Below are 21,760 nucleotides of genomic sequence, written 5' to 3'. Positions count from 1 at the left end.
CTGAGCTAACCCCAGCACCAGCCTGGGCCGGTTTGCGGCTTGTCTATTGCGCGGTGGCTCTGCCTGCAGTTCAGCCGTGGTGCGGCCCACTGGGGCGGGAGAGCAGGAAACGGAGCCACGGTTGCCTCTGCCGAGAGGTGCTGCATTCAGAATAACTCCTCGAGTAGCAGCAGACACGTGCCACAGGCTTAGGGCGTTTCCTCCCGGCTTCACCCAGGTTCTCCCACAACGAAAACAATCTAGGGAGTTGCCTCAGCCACCACATGTCTCGGAGCGTGGACTGCTCCACCCGCGCAACCGCGTGGTGGAGGGCGGGACCCGTCCCTGACGTCACACAGGGCTCCGCCCCTTAGGGGAGAGGCGGGAGCGCGTGAGCTCTGTTACGCAGGCGCGTTCGTCCTTTATAAATGGCGCTAGAGGCCGACGGTGGGGGTGTAGGGAGAGGGTGTTGCCGCCATTTTGTAGGATGTTTGTCGCAGCGACTGGGAGAGAAGACGGCGGTTTGGTGACAATTACTGGCCAAAGGGCCTTTTACTTTTGCGGAGGTAAGGTTTCGGATAGGGTGTTCTGGGCTGGGCGGTTTCCCAGTCTTTTAGGTCTCGAAGCCACGTGTCGGAAAAAGGACGGGATTCGGGGCCTCGGCAACGGGGGTTTCTTCGGGGCACAGCTCTGCTTGTGGCATTTGAAACCTAAAGTTGCCCAGGTGTCATGGTAGATTTAAAATCCTAGGGCGGAAAGGCCTCGGCTCTGCTGCTGACTCTTCTCAGAGAGGCCAGGTCACTCACATCACGGCTCCTTAGGCCCGTGACTCGTCCCGCCGATCAGGGTGAGACCCTGCGAGAGCCTCATGGGGCTAGTGTTGTCCTAGATCAAGCCTTATTCTGGGTCCCTGGCCTCGGCCGTTTGTAGCATTCTGGGATTTTCCGAGGTCAGACTTATGCCTCTGAGTGCGCCAAAGGCCCTGACCAGGTGCCCTGGCGGAGAGGCGGGGGGTGGGGACTGGGCGTCCGAGGAACTGCTAGTTTGCGAGTCCAGGTGGTGGAATTTAGCTCGTGCTTGTGAGAGGTAAATACGGAGAGGCTCATCCTTTGTGCGAACTGTTTTTTTCCTAAAGTGGAGCATAGTATTGTTGCATCAGATCTGCATTTCTGATACTTCTGCATCACACTGTCCTTGATTACTTAAGTAACCGTGAAATGCTTATACTATTCTTAGGAAACAGCGCTCCAAACTGACCACGTCAGCCACCTGGTCTTATTTTATAGCTATCTTTGTATGATTGTGCTCCATACATACACCCACAGGCTTCTTGTTATCCATTACATACAGTACTCTTGGAGCCATCTAATCATAACTTTAACCTATATAGATATTTTAATATAGATAACGTAAAATTGTCGGGTAATACAGGGTGTTAAAGGGCAGTAGAGAATCAGGTTTCTAAGATGGATATAAACATCCGATGTTTATTGTATCTGATGTTTTTATTGAAGGATGTCCGATGATTCTAACATGTAGGATTCTTTGTTAATTAGAAATAGTGTGATAATTCTAGATAGTTTTTCTTTTTTTTGTATGCGAAGGAACCTAATCTGTGTAACCTGGATCTGGGATTCTTCTCTTGGCCTCCTGAGAAAATATTTCTGAACAGTAGTGGCGGCGGGGGGGCGGGGCGGAAATGGCTTCCTAACAGCTGAATTAAATTTAAAGTAATGAACTTGGCTAGAGAAATAAAAACCTTTGGCTCTCCCAAGATGCTTATTTTAATATTTGCATATTGATAACTGTGGTTATTTAAGAATTCTGCCTTGGTGAGCTAGTTATGGCCTACTGACAGTAGAAGGAAAAAAACAGAACTGAAGCAGACACACATGTTTTGCAAAAACTGCATAATAGTCATAGTAATAAACCTCAGTCATCAGATGTTGTAATTTTGCTTGCTATGATTTAAGAATGCTTAACTAAACAATTTTAAAGAGTTCCTGTGTGGTTAAAATACAATTTGGGTAATTGAAGGGTCAGAAGAATTCCACTATAAATATAATTTTTTTTTTGATGGCTTTTCTGATGGTCTTTTGGCTCAGGTTAATTTGTAATGTCATTTATTTCAGTTTCCCATATTCAAATGACTATGTAAATCAGAATGCTCACTTATCAATTTCCAGTGAGAGCCCTGAGTAGAGTTTTAGGATTTTTGTTGGACCTAAGAATCAACAAGAGAAGTGAGTTAAAAGATCTGAATATTTGGTGGCTTCGGGCTCTGATGGCATGATACCTACATTTTCTTAGGGAATACCTCCCAGGAGATGCCTCATTTTAAAGTCTTTTAATTCATTTGAAGTCTTTTAAATTTTTTACTTGAATTTGTTTGCTTGTTATTGAGTCATTTGGGCTAACTGAAGGGGGTTAACTAAGTTGGTTTTGCTCCATTTTACCTGTTTTCAGCTCCTTGCTGAGTTGTGAACCTCACCCTCTTCAACAGTTTGGACACCACTGTTAAAAACTTAACTGCTTTGTGAAAGAATTAAGATGGGAAGAGGCAGATAGGGATGACATTGTTAGAACACAGATCCTGATCCTGAATGGAACCTGTGAGGATGTAGATGGAGTCAGGGAATTGTCACAATTATCTGATTTCAGTGTGACCATATTCATCCTTATAGGTTCATTTCTTTAGTCACCCCAGATCTACAACAAATATGTTTAATTTTAAGAATGGCTGCAGGATGATCTGAAAATAAACAGTCATCTCCTATATTCAGTATCCCTAAGTGTTTCTCTGACTTCAGTTATTTGTATCACAGTATTTCGACAAAGCTGCATGACACTTGTGATATTTGTTTTAAATTAGTTCACATTTAAAGTTAACATCAATAACTTAATAATTTGATTATATCAATAACTTAAGAGATTAGTAATAATTTACCATAGAAAGAAGGTAATGATAAAAATAAAACCAAAAAAGTTATTAATTTCTAGCTAGATATTGTTGTCTACTGAAGGCTCTAAGCCTGAATCCTGACTCTTTTTTTAAAATGGCAGTTAGCAAGTGTTAGTTGAAGATATGCACCAAGCTGAGAATTTATCCAGAAGAATTGAAGGAAAATGTATTAAGGTCTCACAGTGTTATCATTTAGTACTAGGTGTGTATACCACTTAGAATCATCTGACATACCAGTGGGATAGTGCCTCCATGCCCTGGGAACCATTACCTACGAAGATTTTAGAACCTGTACAACCCTATGTGCTGGGGTTTTTCTATTTAATATTAATGTGAAATATTTTATTTACTAAATACAACCATCTGTAAATTCCACAACTCACTTTTCATTTCCATTAACAGATGAGGCATTCCAAAAGAACTCACTGCCCTGACTGGGATAGCAGAGAAAGCTGGGGACATGAAAGCTACAGTGGAAGTCACAAACGGAAGAGGAGATCCCACAGTAGTACACAAGAGAACAGACATTGTAAACCACATCACCAGCTTAAAGAATCTGATTGGTAAATTACGCTTGAACTAGTACCATTTTAACACTAATAGTTTTAATGACTTGTCATTAGCTTATATAGCTTTCATCTGTCAGATTGTTTTATAAATCAGTCAACAAATACTCATTCAGAAAATATTTACTGAGTGCCTATTATATGCTAGACACTGCTGTGAATAGAACAGAGTTCCTACCCTCACATATCTGTGTCCATTTCGGAGCTGTAGGAGACAGTTGATTGAGTCCCAGCTGCCAGTAATATAGTTGGGGGAAATGAGACACACAAAAGTTAAGTAAGTGATTAAAGGACCAGTGAGTGCCTTTAACTTGTATGTAGTAGGGAGAGCTGTACATTGGGGCACTTATTTAGGGTTCCACAAATGAGAGATAATGAAGGGTGGGGAAGAGTTCATCCAGATGAGAAAAATAGCATGTGGTGTGTGAGAATGTTAAAGTGTGTTGGGGATTAGTTGCTTATACTGTATTCTACAGGTTATATTTGTAGATAAGGCCAGTAGATATGTTTGGGATTTTTAGAAGCTTGGCTGTTGTAAGAAGGGCCTCAATAAAAATTTCCAATGGCATGTGTCCTGTTCTATTGTATTCTTACCAGTGTAAAATTTGGAGGTAATACATTTATATAGAATTGAAGGAATTTTTCAAGTTCCTAAATGATTAAACAAAGCCTAGGTGAATAGAGTTTCTTTCATTCTGTCCTCCATTAATTTCCCTCTCTCATTTGTTTTTGTTGGTTCTATGTTTTCTCCTTGTTTTGTGCAGATGTTCCACTGGGACTGTTTGCCAGATTGCTTTCTAAATTAGCCAACTGGGGTTACTTTAAAAAACAATATGTAATTTTTTTCCTTCTCCATGCCAAAACAGACTTGTTCTGTAGAGCAGTGAGCTTGTTGGTAATCAGTGCAGACTAATCATTCTTCACACACTATCATATGGAGGGAAGAGGGAGAATCTATGCCAGGATTTCAATGACCTGAGCTAATTAATGTATTATACAAGAATATCTGTACCCTATATTAAGATAAATACAAAATACTCTGTAAGGCTTAACATATAGTGCTAACCATTCATGGATTTATTATGCATTGTATGTGTAGAAAGGAAGTGATATGAATGATTAATGATATGAATGATGAATTCATATTCATAATTAACCACATAAAGATGTTACTGAGTCAGTGCAATAACCACTAGGCCAATAGTTTCTTCTTTGATATTGGCACCAGAGATGTCTGGTGGTAATTGCTCTCTAATCTGGAGTAATCTAATAATCTTTTTCAAGATTCAAAACTTTACAAGAGTGTTTTTTGTAAAATTATTGGAAAAAAATGAAAAATACAGAAGCGTATAAAGAAGGTACGCTTGGTAGGATGCTAGTCCCCCATTTGGATGTAAAGTTATTTCTTATTCTTCTGAAAAATATTTTTGTATACAAATCTTTGCCTCTGAATATTTCCTGAAAATAGGTTCTAAGAAGGGACAGTTTCAAGTTAAAGGGTGTGAACTCTTATAAGGCTCTTGCTACGTATTCACATATTTTTCTAGAAAGTTTGTACCAAGTTACACTCCTACGACATGCTGTCACCAGTCTTGCCTATTTTGAAATGCCAAGAATAGTGTTTTGTTTTATTTGAATTTTTAAATTTCTGCTGAATTTGTCCTCTGTCATGTGCTTATTGAACACTTGAACATTTTTTTAATTGAAGTATATTTGATTGTGAACATTATTTTTGTATTCTTAGCCTATTTTTTCTATTAAAGTGTATTTTTCTTATGATTTATCAGCGCTTTTATTGGTTATCAATTATCTTACCTTTTTTCATATATATTTCAGAGTGTCTTTTCTTTTTGATTTGTAAGTAGCCTGTGAATTTCTCCCTTCCTACAGGCTTAATCAGTTCTACACAGGAAGACTGATGTGGCTGTGAACACATTTTATATCCTTAAATGTCTTGTTGTAACATAGAGTATCAAGCCTTAAACCAGTGATTCTCAAACTTTAGTGTGAATAGAATCACTTTGGAGGTATGTTTAAAATGCATATTACCAGATTATTCAGTGAGTCTGACCTGACCTGGGGTCCAGGGATCTTCATTTTTAAAAATTCAATATTTCGATATTGTTAATAAACAGACCACCCTTTGAGAAACACTGTTTTAAGCCCTTTAGCCCGGCATACAAGATTTTGGATGATCTGTTCCCAGCTTATTTATTTGCCTATGTTCCCCTATGTGAAAATTGCTCTTGCTGAAATTGTCTACTTACTATTTCCTAAGTAACATGTAGACAAACTTATCTCTAAGCCATTCTGGCTAAAAGTACTCTATAAATGTAAGATGGTAATATGCCATTTTTCTTTCCTGGCATTTCTTCTACTTCCCACTTTGCCCAAATCCTGATTTCCCTTTAAGATGCAACTGTTCCCTTCTTTTTCATGAAATCTTCCCTGACCATTTTAAGCATTTTGAGTTTTTTCTCCTAAGCACTCATATCCAGGCTTTCAACATTTCCTGCATTGTTGAGTTTTGTTTTATTCTTGTATGAGTAATCTCAAACTGAACAGTTATTTGTTGGCAGGGATTTTGCCTCATATATATTTTTTACCTTCCACAGGACCTGTGTGGAAATAAAAACAAATGCCCATAGCCTCATTAGTCTTGGCTGTTTTGAAGAACTACAGTGAAATATTCACTGGACATTCAGTGAATATTTTTAGAAATTAAATCAGTCTGTTCATCCTGTTCACTGTGTCCATATAGCCTTTATAATTCTGTAGACTTTGTTTATATAATCTCTAAGCCTTGGTTGTTGTAGGTTGAAGAGGTCCTCATCTTTTTAGTTTATCCTCATGGTATTACTTCACTCTATGTTTGTTATTCTTTAGATTATTTATGGATTATCAGCAGCTCTAATTTCATGCACTAGTCCAGCTAAGGATTATTAGTGTTAGAGTTTTCCGATAAATTTTAGACTTTTATGGGAAGGATGCCTTACAGAATTAAACAGATGCCCTTTAGAGTATGGTAATTTCTAGTTTGACGTATTGTAGATCTCTCCCTTAACGGTTCCAAGCAACTGATCAGATCCCTGACTTAGACCCAGATTTAGACCCTAATATCCTGAGTTGTTTCTCCAATGGCTAGAACTTAAGGCTGACACTGGGGAAAGGGGGTTTCTGCATCTCCCCAGCCTGGATTTGATGCCAGCCCTGTTGAGTAGCAGTTTTAGAGATGCTTCTCCTTTATTTCTGTGTAAACCAGCCTCCTGAGAAAACAAATGACAACATATTCTGGGAAAAAGAAAGAGGTTAGTGAGGGCAGTCTGGTTAACATCTGTCACTCCATTGCTTGTCAGGATTATTTTAGCTGGTGTGTCTGACTGGGCAGGTGTCCCCTCTCTCCCTCAGTGCTCCATGTGCACTGAGGGATCTCTAGAAGCTTCACACTCTGTTGAAAAGGACACTCATCCCAGGTAGAGAGGGGGATGGGAAACTGGGCCAATTGAATCTTTTTCTTTCCATCAGATCAAGGCTGCTTAACTGGAATCCATTGACTTCCTGAGGTCCATGACCTCTGAAATTCCTTGCCAAGTTTTGTTTACGCATTTGTGCGTTTCTTAGGGGAGAGGGTCCATATCTCTCAATGAGATTTTCAAAGGGATCTGTAGATTCAGAAGTTAAGCACTATGGCACCAGATGATGCTGTTTTTCCTGAATTCTTGTTTATTTCACAAGCAGGAGTGACAAATTCAAAATGCAAAGGGAAGTAGGGTGTTGGGAAATCCTAAGCAAGCAATTACAAGAACCTTTTCTCATTTGAGGGGGATATATTTTAGATATTTTTGGCACATGAAGCAGCCTTCAAAAGCTGTGTTGTCTATTTCTCAGAGAGATACAGGAAGCTCGAAATAGAGGAGAGGAGATGGAATAGGTGGTGTGTATAATAATACTGGCACATACAATAGGATTTAGAATGTGCTCTACAACCATGGCAAATCATTTTCCTTCTAGGGATCTCAGTTTAGTCATCTGTAAAATGAGAGGCCTGAAATATATTTAAGATTCCTTTAGCTCTAATACACCTTTCATGAAAGAACTCTGTGTGCCAGAGATAACCTAACTTACATTAAGAAGGAAAGGAATCCTGTTTTGCCTGCCTCATATTGTGTGTGGCTCTAAAAAAAGGAAGAGAGCTTAGTTACAGATGCATATATCACAAGATGGATGAATTTCAGAAGAGCAGTTTTGTGAATTTTTGGTCTTAACTTTCCCCAGAAGGTAAAGGGACACTTAATCAAGTAAACACTGAATACGTTGAATGATTTGACCCAAGCTTTGTTCCTTCATAGCAGTATATATTAATAGAGATATGTTCCCCTTTACTTGTTGGTTAAAGTAAAATTACTTCTTAAGTTTTGTGAGTTAAATATAAATTCTAATTCATCAATTTGTATTTTTTTCTTTTATTGAGTTAGCTGTTTTAAACCAGGAATTCTTGAGAGAATGTTTTATTTTAACCACGTTATTCTAGAATGAAGAGAGTAATTTTAAATCCTTTAATGTGTTTGCAGTCATTATTTAGAAGCAGGGTCCTTGAATGAGAGAGATTATCGGGACCGGAGATACATTGATGAATACAGAAATGACTACTGCGAAAGATATGTTCCTAGACATTATCACAGAGACGTTGAAAGCAGTTATCGAATCCACTGCAGGAAATCTTCAGTCCGAAGCAGGAGAAGCAGTCCTAAAAGGAAGCGTAATAGACACTGTTCAAGTAATCAGTCACGTTCGGTATGACTGATTTTGTTTTTATTTTGAGTGGATACTTATTTGTGTGTAAAAGCTCTTACTGAGCCAATAAATTTGAAAAAGTTTATAATACTATATGAATATAATTGTGTTTATATTACTTGAATCCTTAAAGGAAACTTCCAAATTCTTACAACTAATCTGTATTTATTAGTTAGCCCTCATTTGCCCACATTTACTCATTTTCTGCAGACCAGATCATGAGTTTCTTGATTTTAATGTTAAAAATATTTTTATCTTTTATAACATAATCATACGAAAAGATGAAGCACCCATCTTTTCTTTCATCTTAAACGTTTTTTACTTTAAAAGAAACCCCTTTCCCAGTACTTGGAGACAAATGTAGAAAGTTGCACTGGCGGATACTTACCCTGTGTATAGCACAGGCTCCAATTAGTTCCATTGGAGTTCTGAAAGTGGGTGCTGAAGGGGAAATTATCGTCCAGAAAGCCTGCCCTTTTTTTTTTACACTCATGAATCTTCACTTGTTTGCAGTAAACTATGAATTATTATTTTCCTCCCCAAGTTTTCTTCAGTAGAACTATCATTGATTAGATCGAACATTGACATTAGCCTTTATTTTCCCCTTTTATTTTAATTATGTTTAAAAATATTGCTAAATATCAATTTGAACTAATCTTGACATTTTAAAACATTTTCCTGACAAACTAGACATCTCAACTCACAGCATAGGCTATTTTATAACAAGAGATTAATAGATCATGACATTGCATTCTTTAAATTTCAGACTTCAATTAAGTCAGTATTTTAAAGAGACAATTGTGTTGTTTTTTTCTATTGCCACTTTAAGTATCTTATCTGAAAATCTGTTCCTTGCCATGTTTTTCTTCTGTAACATAAACTGTGCCTTGTGAATTTCTGGGGACTGAATTTGAAATTGCTCCTGCCAACTGTTCGTGGCCTGGTGCTTATCTGAATGCCTGAATATCTCCCCGCTGAATGAATTGCGTATTCTGCCCTGAATTCACTCTGATATATTGATTGGCTGGATGATCTTGGTGCTGCCCACTTGCCGTTCCAGAAGAGCCACCGAAGGAAAAGATCCAGGAGTATAGAGGATGATGAGGAGGGTCACCTGATCTGTCAAAGTGGAGACGTTCTAAGAGCAAGATGTATAGAATATTTTTCAACACTTTTTAAACTTTTCAGACAGAATAATCTTTTTAAGAATAGTTTGTCAGCGGGGGGCTAAAGAACTCTTCATTGCTTTTTTGTTTTGTTTTTCGTGGGTTTGTTTGTTGTTCTTTTGTATTTCTTCTTTTCTATAGAGTTTAAATATTTCTACTCTAAAGTTCCAAAATAATCAGTGGAATTTGAGATTAGAGCAAGAATGATAGCTCTATCTAAATTATTTTTGTAGCAGCTGAAAATAAAATAATTTGACTGCTGGAACCTTAATTATGCTTTAATAGAGATCATTTGAAAATATTCCACACTTAAGCATTCATTATTTGAATAACTGATAATTTGTACGCAGGTACTTACACTTCTTTCTCCCCCCTCACTTTAGATGAAATCGTGGACACTTTGGGAGAAGGGGCCTTTGGCAAAGTTGTAGAGTGTATTGATCATGGCATGTAAGTTTGTTGTTTTTCTTTTTTGAACATTCTGATATTTTTGGTGGAGAAGGATCCATAATTTAAATGAACTGGAATTTAAGTGGTAACTATGTGTTTTCCTGGGAGGTATAAGTATTCAAAAGTTCTTGAACTGTGTATGATTTATTTACCGTAAGTACGGATTTTGATCAAGAATGCTAAGAATTTTTATCAGATGGAGTTCATTGAAATTAATGTGAATGTTCAAGTGAAGAGTTTCCTAGAACTTAGGTCCTTAGCTTTCTATAAGAGATTTAGAGTGCTTTACCCTACTTTTGAATTGCAGAGACAATAAGTTAGCATGTCTAATCTTCTTGGTTCAGAAACTTTTATTTCCAAAGGAAATGTTTTCCTCTAGGATCTCTATTCTGTGGTTGCAAGTTTTTATGTAAGTGAATGTCTTAAAACAGTTTAGTGGAAACTGCACATTTCTAAATTGACATCTAAACTTTTCTTCATAAAATAGTTGAGGATGTAATTTCCAGCTTATTGTAAATGCTGATTTTTTTTAAAAAAACATATCTCTCTTTTTAAATGTTTGGAGGAATCTAAATACAACAGCTTGATACCTCCTGTCATCCATGAACAAACTTTTCTTGAATACTTAGAAATGCTGTATCCTTGAACTTACTTTTACTTCATTTTTCATAGAGAATATTATCCTAAATGTCTTTTATTATCACCCTTTCCTCTCTATGACAAAAATGTGAACATAAAGTAAAATTTTAAGATATTTTGAAATACTTTGACTTAGGAAAGTTGCTAAGAATTCCCATATATTCTTCACCCAGATTCCACAAATGTTAACATTTTACAGTATTTAATCATTCTCTATATTTACATGTTATATGTATTTTCAAGTTTTGCCAGCTCATCTACAGACCTGATTCACATTTCACTAGTTGTCCCATTAAGGTCTTTTAAAAATTTCTTGAGGTTCTAAGACTTGAGTATTTGAGATATTCCAATGAATAGTATTCAATTGATCAAGTACAAATCTGTTACAAATTTTGATACTTATTAGACCTAAAACATACAGTTTGAAAATATATCTTTTATTGAGATGGTTGGGACCTTTAAAAAATGAGTTCATGTGTCCATAGATAAATCTTACTGTTTTAGCATTAAGTTTCCATTTTTCGTTTTTTTTAATTGACAAGTAATATGAAAGCTTGTAAGTTTAAGGTGTATAACGTTGGTTTGAAACATTTATATACTGCAATATGATTACTATAGTAGCATTAGCTAACACCATTATCCATTTTTCATTTTTATAGCTATTAGCACTGTTCATTTTTATAGCTTATTAGCAGTTAGAAAACTTGGCCATATGATTAAATAGATGAGACTAGAAGAAGTTTTGTCACAGCAGTTTTATAGTAATTCTTGTAAGTCTTGAGATATATGCTATACATCATAGGGAGATAAATCATTAAAAATTTATTTTGATGATTATATATCAGCCCACAACTTCATTGGGGCCTTGTCAAAAGAAATGAGTTTGGAATAGGTTTGCTATCCAACCACTAGAAAAATTTGTTTGCCTCAAAGATTTTTTCTTTTTTTATAAACAGCCTAGGGCACAAACCTTACCATATTAATTTCGTGTGCATAGGGTTCTCTTTTGTAATGTGGGAAGGCCATAGTGAAAAATGCAGGGTTGACTGCTGGCTTGTATTCAAGAAGATCAGGTTTAGAAAAGAGGACAGAAGGAAGCTGAAGATTTGGAAATCCCTTTCCTCAAAATCATTTATGGCTTTTTTTTTTGGCCACACCACGTGGCTTGCGGGATCTCAGCTCCCCGACCAGGGATTGAGCCTGGGCCTATGGCAGTGAAAGCTCATGTCTTAACCACTGGACCACCAGGGAATTCCCTCTGTACTTTTTAGGAAGTATTACAGATGTCCCGGTCTAAAACACGCTGCCCTACATTGTTGCTATTTATACCTATTCACATCCGTGAATGCACTAAACATTTTTTTGGCTTCATGACTTATTGGTGTCTCCTTTGCCGGAATTATCTAACAAACTGATAGTTGTCTTTCTTCTCTGAAGAAGTCTAAGCTCCCCTAACCCTGATGGTTAGGCTCGCTCTTCTCTCTACTCCTTATACCAGGCATTTCTAACCTTATGATAAGTTGTTCAAGTGTCTGTCTTTTCCATTAGACTGTGAGGTACATGGGACAAGCCCTTTTTAACACTGATTCCAATGCAACATCTGGCACAGTCGCTAGCCTGGTGAATGAGTGAATGCTTTCAGCAGTAGTATGTTCTATTCAAGGTTTATATTTTTATCCTTTTTTTTAAAAAAAACTACTTATAAAATCTAGGTAAATTTAAACTTTTGGAAACAAACATTAACGTTGATAAGTATTAAGAGAAATCATCACTCCGTGTAATGTATATTTTGTCAAAATGTTTCGAAAAAATGTTTATAGATCTGCTATAATATACCCTGAAAGATTATTTTAGGAAAATAGCATAGAATGATTGGTACTTAATAAGATTATGCTTTAGAGCAGGGGTCCCCAACCCCTGGGCTGTGGACTGGTAGGAACTGGGCCTCACAGCAGGAGGTGAGCAGTGGGCGAGCAAGTGAAATTTCATCTGCTGCTCCCCATAGCTTGCATTACCACCTGAACCATCATACCCTCCCCCCACCATGGAAAAATTGTCTTCCATGAAACCGGTCCCTGGTGCCAAAAAGGTTGGGGATAGCTGCTTTAGAGGATACATGTCTTCAGTGCCCTTCTGTACATTTACCATTTTCATTTTGTTTTTAAGGGGTGGCATGCATGTAGCGGTGAAAATCATAAAAAATGTGGGACGATATCGTGAAGCAGCTCGTTCAGAAATCCAAGTATTAGAACATTTAAATAGTACTGATCCCAATAGTGTCTTGTAAGTAATAAACTTGGAACTGTGATCCATTATGTTACATGAAATAATCAGAATTCTGTGAACTGAATTATTTTTATTCTGATCTGTTTTAGCCGATGTGTCCAGATGCTAGAATGGTTTGATCATCATGGTCATGTTTGTATTGTGTTTGAACTCCTGGGACTTAGTACCTATGATTTCATTAAAGAAAACAGCTTTCTGCCATTTCAAATTGACCATATCAGGCAAATGGCATATCAGATCTGTCAGTCAATAAATTGTAAGTATACTTGTTAAATTTTTAAATACCAGTAAATTAAAGGTTTTATTGTACAAGCAACATATCAAAACATTGTCACTAAAAATGCACATTGCAAGTAAAGATGAAACCACTTTTGATCCCTACCTCTACTACTAATTCTCCTGTCTTCCGGTACAGATTAAATTTGTAAGTGAAACTAATAATGTCTTTTTGTTCTTTTGTAGTTTTGCATCATAATAAATTAACCCATACGGATCTGAAGCCTGAAAATATTTTATTTGTGAAGTCTGACTATGTAGTCAAGTATAATTCAAAAATGGTAAGTTACACTTGTTTTAATTTTGGTAGTTGTCTTTAAAATTAATTTAGCTTGGTGATCCTTGGATGAGGAATTTTACCTTTGAGGCTTATTATATCCTGATGTTTAACCCAAAAAGGGTAATCCTTTGCCTTTCTCATGGGGTTATTTTGAAAATCAAAAAGATGATTCATGTGCAAGCCTTTTGGATAGTGCTATAAAATATTTCATATCTTTATTGATCTTTGTGTTTACTTAACTGTATCTCTAGAAACGTGATGAACGCACACTGAAAAACACAGATATCAAAGTTGTTGACTTAGGAAGTGCAACATACGATGATGAACATCATAGTACTTTGGTATCTACACGGCATTACAGAGCTCCAGAGGTCATTTTGGGTTAGTAGATACCAGACTTCCTGATATTTTAATTGAAAAAGAGATTTTTTGTTCTCTACAGCTTTTATTGGGGGGCAGGTAGTTGGGGGATAGCTGTAATTTTCTTAGCAGTGTACAGAAAATGTTTTCTGTTTTCATAAAAGCTGTCTGGACATTGCTATAAATATTTTTCCTGAGTGGGAAAAATGAGATATCATCTGTAAAGGTATTCCAGGTTGTGGTTATTCTTGAACAAGTCAGTCTTACAAGATCATAAGAGAACAAGCTGTATTGGCTAAGTACATGACAGCAGTATGATTTTGAAGCAATGTGGGCACCTCTTTTCGTCTCATCACAAATCATGGTGCTGGTGAAAATGCTAAAGATTGGGTTGGCAGACGTCTAGATGTAGGGTGGATGGAGGTTAAGAGGAGAAGAAAGAGGGGCTAGTCTAAGAGGAGAGCTTCTTTGATCATCTTTGACATGAGAAAGCATAGAAAGGAAAATTAGTTAAGGTGCAGGGTTTTTAAATATTAATAAAAGGGAACTCAATGAGGGAGAGCGCGTCTTATGCCTCAAAATTTAAAAGTTCGAGACCAAGTCATGTTGATAGAGCAAGGAAGTCAGAAATGGCTTTGGGGGCTTGGAGACAGTGGGAAAAATTCAGATCAGGTGATATTGGGAGATAGCTAAATGGTATAAACATATTACTTCACCAAAAGTAAGTTTCAACCGAGGTTGGATAGTAAAACATCTTTGTGGAATCAGTCTTTTCCACTTTTTACCTTTTGTCTAAGAGGACTTGGTAGTTCAGAATATGAATGTGAAAGCAAACTAATGATGTTTACCTAGAGTAGAGAATTAGTAAAAGGGACAGGAAATTAAGAATATTATGTAGTGCTGGCTAGTAGAACTTTCCATGATGATAGAAATGTTCTATATCTGCACTACCCAACATGGTAGCAATTAGTAGCCACACGTAGACTACTGTGTACTTTCAGTATAGCCAGTGTGACTGAGGAACTGAATTTTAAATTAATTTAAATTTTAGATTTAAATAGCCACATGTGGCTAGTGGCTACCAAATAGGATAGCACAGGTTTGGAGCTCATCTTTTGAGATTGATGTTACTAGGATTTCTGCTTAGTATGGTCTGAAAGAAGCTGCTGTGTTGCAGTAGTTTAGAAAGTGTATTCATGGTTGAGGACTGAAGGCTGCAATGAAGGTAAAAGAAAAGAGTGTGGGAAGAGATTGTGGACAGAGATGTATTTTCAGAGCTTAAAAAGAGATAACTTGCTGTGTTTTATCAATTTTAAGAAGAAGATTTTTCTCTACATTTTAACATGTGAGGGAACATAACATAAAACAATTGGCATTTTTTCTTTGTTATTGGTTTGTAAAACAGTGGTGTATCTTACAGTTAGTTAATGGCCTCCTCCTAGATGCGTAAGATACAGTGATTCTTAGTAATAATACAGTCCCATGCGTGGCCAGGCTGGGGATAGTTGATATAAATCTGAAATTGGGGTTATTGGTCTTTAGGAAAAGAAATGAACAGATGGGAAGATTAGAAGGGTTCTTTGTGTGTTCGTGAAGTGTTACTCCTGAGGATTAAGGCAGAATTAGGTTGAAGAGGAAGATGTCAGTTGCTACCATTGAGGAGGGCAGTTGGTCTCATGTCTTGGGTGTTGGTAGTAAACAGAAGTTGGTAAAAGTGAATGATGTGAAATTCCAAAGAGTATGAGAGCTGACGCATAAGAGAATGAGGTAATTTACAGTCACTTGGGAGAAAGCTGGACTGGGAGACAGGAGTGGCTGGAAAAGAAAACTTTCATCTTAGATCCAGGCTCTGTCATTTGCAGCTTTTGTATGTGTTACTGTAAGTAGAAACCGTGCTCCATTATCCTTTTGTTCAAGTGATAAGTACCATGAGGGTTAACAAAAATGGCTAAATCATAGTCAAGTTCCTTGAATATATTGTTTCTTCCTTTGTCTTTAAATTCAGTAATGTTACTGAAAGTAATTGAAATGTCTTTTAAAGTAGGATTTATTTGTACATTATTGTTTTATTAAAAACTTAATCTTTAAAAGGTTAAAACATCTGTATGGTTTACTCTTTTCCTTTCTAATTAGATATAGACTTAAGGCTAGGTGTTTTTTTCTTTTCTGAATAATGTTACTCTTGAGAATTCTGAAGGAGAAAGTATATATGATCATATATAGACAACCTGAAAGTACATATATAGATACCTCTCTATGTGAACTTTAAATAGCTATATAATTCTGCTTATGGGTGACACTGCTTATAATATCCATTATAATTCTTACATAATTTATGTGACACTACTATTTCTTTTAATGGAAGAAATAAACTCAGATATCAAGCTGATGGTAATTGATGAGGGGTTAGTAATTACATTCTGAGGATAATTATTGATCTATGTTTGCACTAATAAAATGTAAAATTTCATAGAACAACCGTTAACTGGGTATAACAGTGCTCCTCATTGCACAAGCAATTCAGAGACTATGGAATATATGCTAATCCTTCTTATTTTACGTAAAATGCTTCCTCCCCCAGGTTAAAATACTGTAATTTGATACAAGGATATGGAGGACTGAAAGCATAGTGAATAATGTTTGATATAAAACTAAAAATGTAAACCCTGAATTTACTATCATATTCTCCTAAATAGGCTATATAAAGAGAGCACCCACATAGGAAAAGATATTGTGTATTGGCAATTAAAAATTGTTGCATAATACAATGTTTGGTTTTGTTTTTAAATAGCTTTAGGTTGGTCTCAGCCTTGTGATGTTTGGAGCATAGGTTGCATTCTTATTGAATATTACCTTGGTTTCACAGTCTTTCAGGTATGTGTTTAGTAAATGTTATTTACTGATTCATTATGAGCTTTAATGTTAAAGGCATGTTAAAGTTTTGGTTTCCATATTGGAAAGTTGCCATAGTGTCATTATTCTTAAGATTAAAACTTACATGTGCAAAATAGTCATCCTTCTCTAAAACCATAGTTGAATGAAATACTCCCAGTGAATGGTCATAATTCATTCTGCATGTGGAGCTTTTAAACACATGGTTCATATTGACTTCATATGATCTGTTTTATTGTGGTGCTCCTTCATAAATTTACATTAGTGTTACTACGGTCAGTTTTAATTCGGCTCTGGTTATGTTGCACTTTTATTAAAAGAATTCAGAAACAGTAAGTTGTATTAAGCATCTATGACACCCTAGGCACATTTCTAAGCACTATGTGTATAAAAATTAAAAGACAGCATCTCTGTCCTCAAGGAAGTCATACACAGGATAGACATGGGAAAACGTACAGTACAATGTGATACTTGCTATAATGGAACAATGTAGAAGGGAACCCAGAAAAGGTGAACGGTTAAGTTTCCTTAGAGAAGGCATCACTGAGGAGTAGGGAGTTTAATCCATGCTATAAGGAAGAGTAAGAGTTTGTCAGAAAACTAGAGTGTGTGATGGCCATATCAGGAAGAAATGGTATTCATAAATGCAACAGGCATAAAGGAAGCTACTCTAGTTGAGGAAGGATGAATAGTGCTGTCAAGAGTGTCTTGGATAAATAGGAAAATGGTGTCAGTAGGCAAGTACTGATTCATAGTGGACTTGTTTGCCATAGAAAGGTATTTGTTTTATCCTAGGAGTCAGTGGTTTCCAAATGTAGACTGGTTGGTCTAAAATGAAAATGATTTTGTAGGGTTGCCATTCTGGCTTTCATTTAGAAATTATCTCTCCTGGTTTTTTGGTATTAAAATGTTCTTTCTGTGAAATGGTAATAGATATTGGCTTACTTGGCAGAACAAAAAGGAGAAAATGTTATTTAGGTCTCTACTTTTTTTCCTCATAATTTTGCTTATGTCAGAAAACTAGAAGTCTTGAAAGCTTCAAGTGGTGTAACCATTGAAGAACTTTAAGAGGGTTGTGATTTGATCAAGGTGTGTTGTTAGATGGGGTGAGGGTGGATAGGGAGTTCCTGGCTAATACTGTCAAGGTTGATTTGAGGTTATGGCAATGCAGGATGAGGAGGGAGGAAGCTGTGATGAATTATAAGTCACTTAGGTGGCTGTTGCAGAATATATGTGTTCACTGCTGTGGGGCACCTCACCAAACTTCTGTCTACTCTGTAGAGATCTGTTAAAAGTACTCTGAGATTGTAGACAAGTTTGATATCTAGAACATAGCTGTCGGTCATTTCTAGGGGGTGGTGTCTGGTTTTGTGGTAGTAAGCTATAGGGTCAAGGAAAAAGTTGAGCACAGTGCATGCTTTCTTCATTCTGACACATATAAAATCCTTCAGATGGTTTTATGATTGTAAATCATTCTGAGATCTTAAGCGTCGATTATTAACTTTGGTTTGAGATGTGGTTTATATTTTAATTCTACCCTCCAAAATAGTCTTCAACTAAGGAACTTTTTGAAGATAATGGAGCTTGTATTATTTATTCCTGTCACGAATTAAGAACATTTTGAAAGCAGTGTGCTAGGCACAGTAGCTAATGGATTTAAAAAGCATTGCACATAGACTCTGCTCTTCAGAACAAGGATTGGCAAACTATATCCTGTCTGATGCCTGCTTTAAAAAACGAAAAAGAATATGTGGTAGAGACCATTTGTGACCATCCAAGCCTAAAATATTTACTATCTGGTCCTTTACATAAGAAGTTTGCCAGCCTCTGCTTAGGAGTGTACCATTTAATTTAACAATTTATTCTACTTTAGCCAAAGCTCTGTTACTGTGTAATTTAAGAATATGAGTTTTGACTTGGGTTCACAGCTCAGGTTTCCTCATTGATGAGCTATGTGAGCTTGAGCTAGTATCTTAACCTCTTTGAAAGTTATGTTCCCACATTCCTAGCTCAAGGTTGTTGTAAGAATTATTGGGACTGTGTTTTTATTGTCTAGGATTAGTGTTACGAAGTTTCTATCCATTGGGTAATGGAGGTTAGTTAAGCAACCGATAAAATGAGTAGCCAGGTTTTTGGTAATCTTCCCCAGTCATCCCTCAGTTAAACAGTGCAAGTAATACAAATAAGGAAAATCTGTTCTGTTTTACATTAAACAAATTATTCCAACATTGTTAATCAACTGTACTTCAGTAAAATATACTTAAAAAGTTGTTCCTCAATCAGCTATACAGACCTTACCAATCCATTTCAGAAATCGGACAATCAGTATAGCTCATTCAGTTTTTTTCCATCTTTGAAGTAGAGTGTAATATAAATTGTATAGCTGTCTAATCTAGTCCTTTTATGGAAACACTATTTTCTTTTTTTTCTTAACATTTATTTATTTACTTTTTTCGGTTGCATTGGGTCTTCATTCCAGCACGTGGGCTTCTCTCTCGTTGCGGTGCGCAGATTTTCTCTCTCCAATTGTGGTGTGCAGGTTCCAGAGTGTGTGAGCTCTGTAGTTGCGGCTCACGGGCTCTCTCGTTGTGGTGGGCAGGCTTAGTTGGAAAGTGGATTCTTTACCACTGGACTACCAGGGAAGTCCCGGAAACACTATCTTCTTGTGTTTTCCTTTTATGTGCATGTAGGGAAATGGAAAGTGCTAAGTTTCTTTTTCCTATTTTTTTAGACTCATGATAGTAAAGAGCACCTGGCAATGATGGAACGTATGTTAGGACCCATACCAACACGCATGATTCAGAAAACACGGTATGCTTTTTAAGATTAAAGCCCTATATTGGGTACATGCAGTGGCCTATATTCAAACTATAGAAAACCCATCTTTGTTGTTATTGCTTATTCCAAAGACTGTAGATTTTGAATTTTTTTTCATGAAGTCGTTTTTGAAAAGTAATGCAATATTTACTTTGTGATCCAGTAAATAAAGTGGTGTTTTTATACTCAAGGTAACCTTTGCATAAGTGTTTTCCTACGTTGATTTAAAAATAATACATAGAGTAGTAAAAAGAGCTTGATTTTGGAGTCATATCTAAGTTTGAATTCCAGACTGTTGCAAACCACATGTATGTCTTTGGACAAGAATACTATAAGTGGTTTCAAAACATAGCTTCACCACAGAAGTCATCCAGGGAATTGTTAAAGATTTCCAGCCCCATACCAGATCTAGTGAAATCAGAATTTACAGGAATGGATCTAGGAACCTCTGTTTTTGAAGCTGGCATTGTTTCACTTATGGTATTTGGGAACAACTTAGGTGGGATACTAAAACTTCAGACGGTACAAGATTAGGAAAAATATCATATAAGGTAGCCGATATAATTATTGCTGAGATTTTTAGAAATTGTATGTTTATATATATAGAAAGAGAGATGTCTGTGGTTCCATCTTTTCCCCCAATCCCCTGGTGGGGGCAGGGCAAGCATGTGGGATTTTGGGGGGTTTGTTTTTTTTTTAATCCAGACGTCTCTTTCCTATAGGAAACACAAGTATTTTCATCATAATCAGCTAGATTGGGAGGAACATAGTTCTGCTGGTAGATATGTTAGGAGACGCTGCAAACCATTAAAGGTAAAACAACAAAAAACAAAAAAGAAACTGTTTTAACTATTTTTTAATGTCTTTCTTAAACAAAGTCATTTTTCCCCTCAGGAATTTATGCTTTGTCATGATGAGGAACATGAGAAACTGTTTGACCTGATTCGAAGAATGTTAGAATATGATCCAGTGAAAAGAATTACCTTGGATGAAGCATTGCAGCATCCTTTCTTTGACTTATTAAAAAAGAAATGAAATGGAAATCAGTGGTCTTACTATACTTCTCTAGAAGAGATTATTTAAGACTGTGTCAGTCAACTCTAAACATTCTAATATTTTTGTAAACCTTAAATTATTTTGTACAGTTAAGTGTAAATGCTGTATGTTTTGTATCAATAGCATAATTATCTTGTTAAGCAAATATGGTCTTGATAATGAAATATAAAAGCTAAAATTAATTTTCCTTTTTTGAGATTAATTACCATTTTTAAAGACCTTTGGAATATCTTTTATGTCCAGCGATAAATGTGATTGATCTTGCTTTTTTGTACATGGAGGTTGACTCTTGGAAGTGATTTTTGTGTTTTGTTTTTTGTTTTTTTTGAGTAAAAGGAAATCTTGGCTACTTCATTCTTAAAAGAATATTCTTTATTTACCTCAAACTTTTCTTAGCTTTAAAAGTTTTTTCTGTAATTGTTGAACAGGTAATAAGTATTATTAACTCTAGGTAGGCAGGTATTAGAAACCAAAACCCATAGGAACTGTTTGCTGTTGGAATTTCATTAAATTGTAAGTATTGTGTTCTTTTTCATTGGGTGATGTCAGTGGTGGTAAGTAGCATTCATGGAAAGACATCCAACTTGTGCATCGTAATAGGTTAATAAAACCACATACACACTTCGTTTAAGATTAAAGTCTAACTGGAAAGTTAGCTTGGAAAGTCCTGTTTTCCAATGGCTATTTATGTAGTTAGTCACAAATGTAGAAATAGGAATTCTGATGACTGAGGTTTTTGTTTTTAATGCCAAATCTTCAGGAGTCTAGAAATTGTCCAATATCTGTTTCCTTACCATATGAAGTATAAATACTTAAACCTCAGCCTATGAGACTTTAAGGTTATTATTAAACAATTTGTATTTATGTTACTCTTTACTGGAAAAAAAAAAAAAAGATTTGATTGGAGAACACTTGGGAAGAAAACTGCAGAAATTTCCAGACCCTGATTGGTTAACATAATGAACTTATTGTTTGTAGGTATTTTTTTCTGTTTACCTGTTTTCACATTAAAAACTACATGGTAAATATTAATTTAGTAAAAAAAAAAAAACTATCGATCAGTCTGCCAGGTAAAAATGTTTTTTGTTGTAGAATTCATGATTGATTATCCAGATAAAGGTTTTTTGTTAAAAGTATTCCCATTTCTGAAGTGCATTACCAAAGATTTGAGTTTTATCTGTATTCTGAACATAAAATGCATGTAATTTTTTGGTATGACAAATAGTGATACCAAGGT

The 21,760-nt window shown here is 36.1% G+C and overlaps 1 protein-coding gene across 5 annotated transcripts; it reads left to right on the top strand.

Annotated features, from left to right (window-relative positions):
* Positions 1–411: 411 nt before the first annotated feature.
* Positions 412–21,059, top strand: CLK4 (CDC like kinase 4). 5 transcript variants are annotated; one of them, XM_082652263.1, is made up of 13 exons: positions 412–545; positions 3,344–3,504; positions 8,079–8,301; positions 9,362–9,452; positions 9,851–9,917; positions 12,723–12,839; positions 12,932–13,098; positions 13,305–13,399; positions 13,650–13,779; positions 16,550–16,632; positions 19,382–19,461; positions 20,190–20,280; positions 20,362–21,059. In XM_082652263.1, exons 2-13 carry the CDS (start codon positions 3,344–3,346, stop codon positions 20,500–20,502), a joined length of 1,446 nt encoding a protein of 481 aa, XP_082508389.1. In that variant the 5' UTR covers positions 412–545; the 3' UTR covers positions 20,503–21,059. The 5 variants fall into 5 exon arrangements, 4 of the variants coding, with proteins under 4 accessions (XP_082508389.1, XP_082508390.1, XP_082508392.1 ...); XM_082652266.1 differs by lacking the exon at positions 412–545 and adding an exon at positions 4,272–4,338 and having other exon boundaries at positions 3,348–3,504; XR_014296577.1 differs by lacking the exon at positions 19,382–19,461 and having other exon boundaries at positions 20,362–20,496.
* The last annotated feature ends 701 nt before the right edge of the window (positions 21,060–21,760 follow it).

Source organism: Grampus griseus (assembly GCF_964374135.1).
Source record: "Grampus griseus genome assembly, chromosome: 3".
NCBI lineage: Eukaryota > Metazoa > Chordata > Mammalia > Artiodactyla > Delphinidae > Grampus > Grampus griseus.
The sequence above is the reverse complement of the archived record's forward strand: the minus strand, read 5'-3'. Positions and strand labels throughout refer to the sequence as shown.

Bases quoted from the DNA above. Each gene is read 5' to 3' on its own strand.
- CLK4 (XM_082652266.1), top strand. From the start codon at position 3,402: ATGAAAGCTACAGTGGAAGTCACAAACGGAAGAGGAGATCCCACAGTA. The intron at 3,505-4,271 runs GTAAATTACGCT...TGTTTTGTGCAG, and splicing joins CAGCTTAAAGAATCTGATTG to ATGTTCCACTGGGACTGTTT. The intron at 20,281-20,361 runs GTAAAACAACAA...TTTTCCCCTCAG, and splicing joins GACGCTGCAAACCATTAAAG to GAATTTATGCTTTGTCATGA.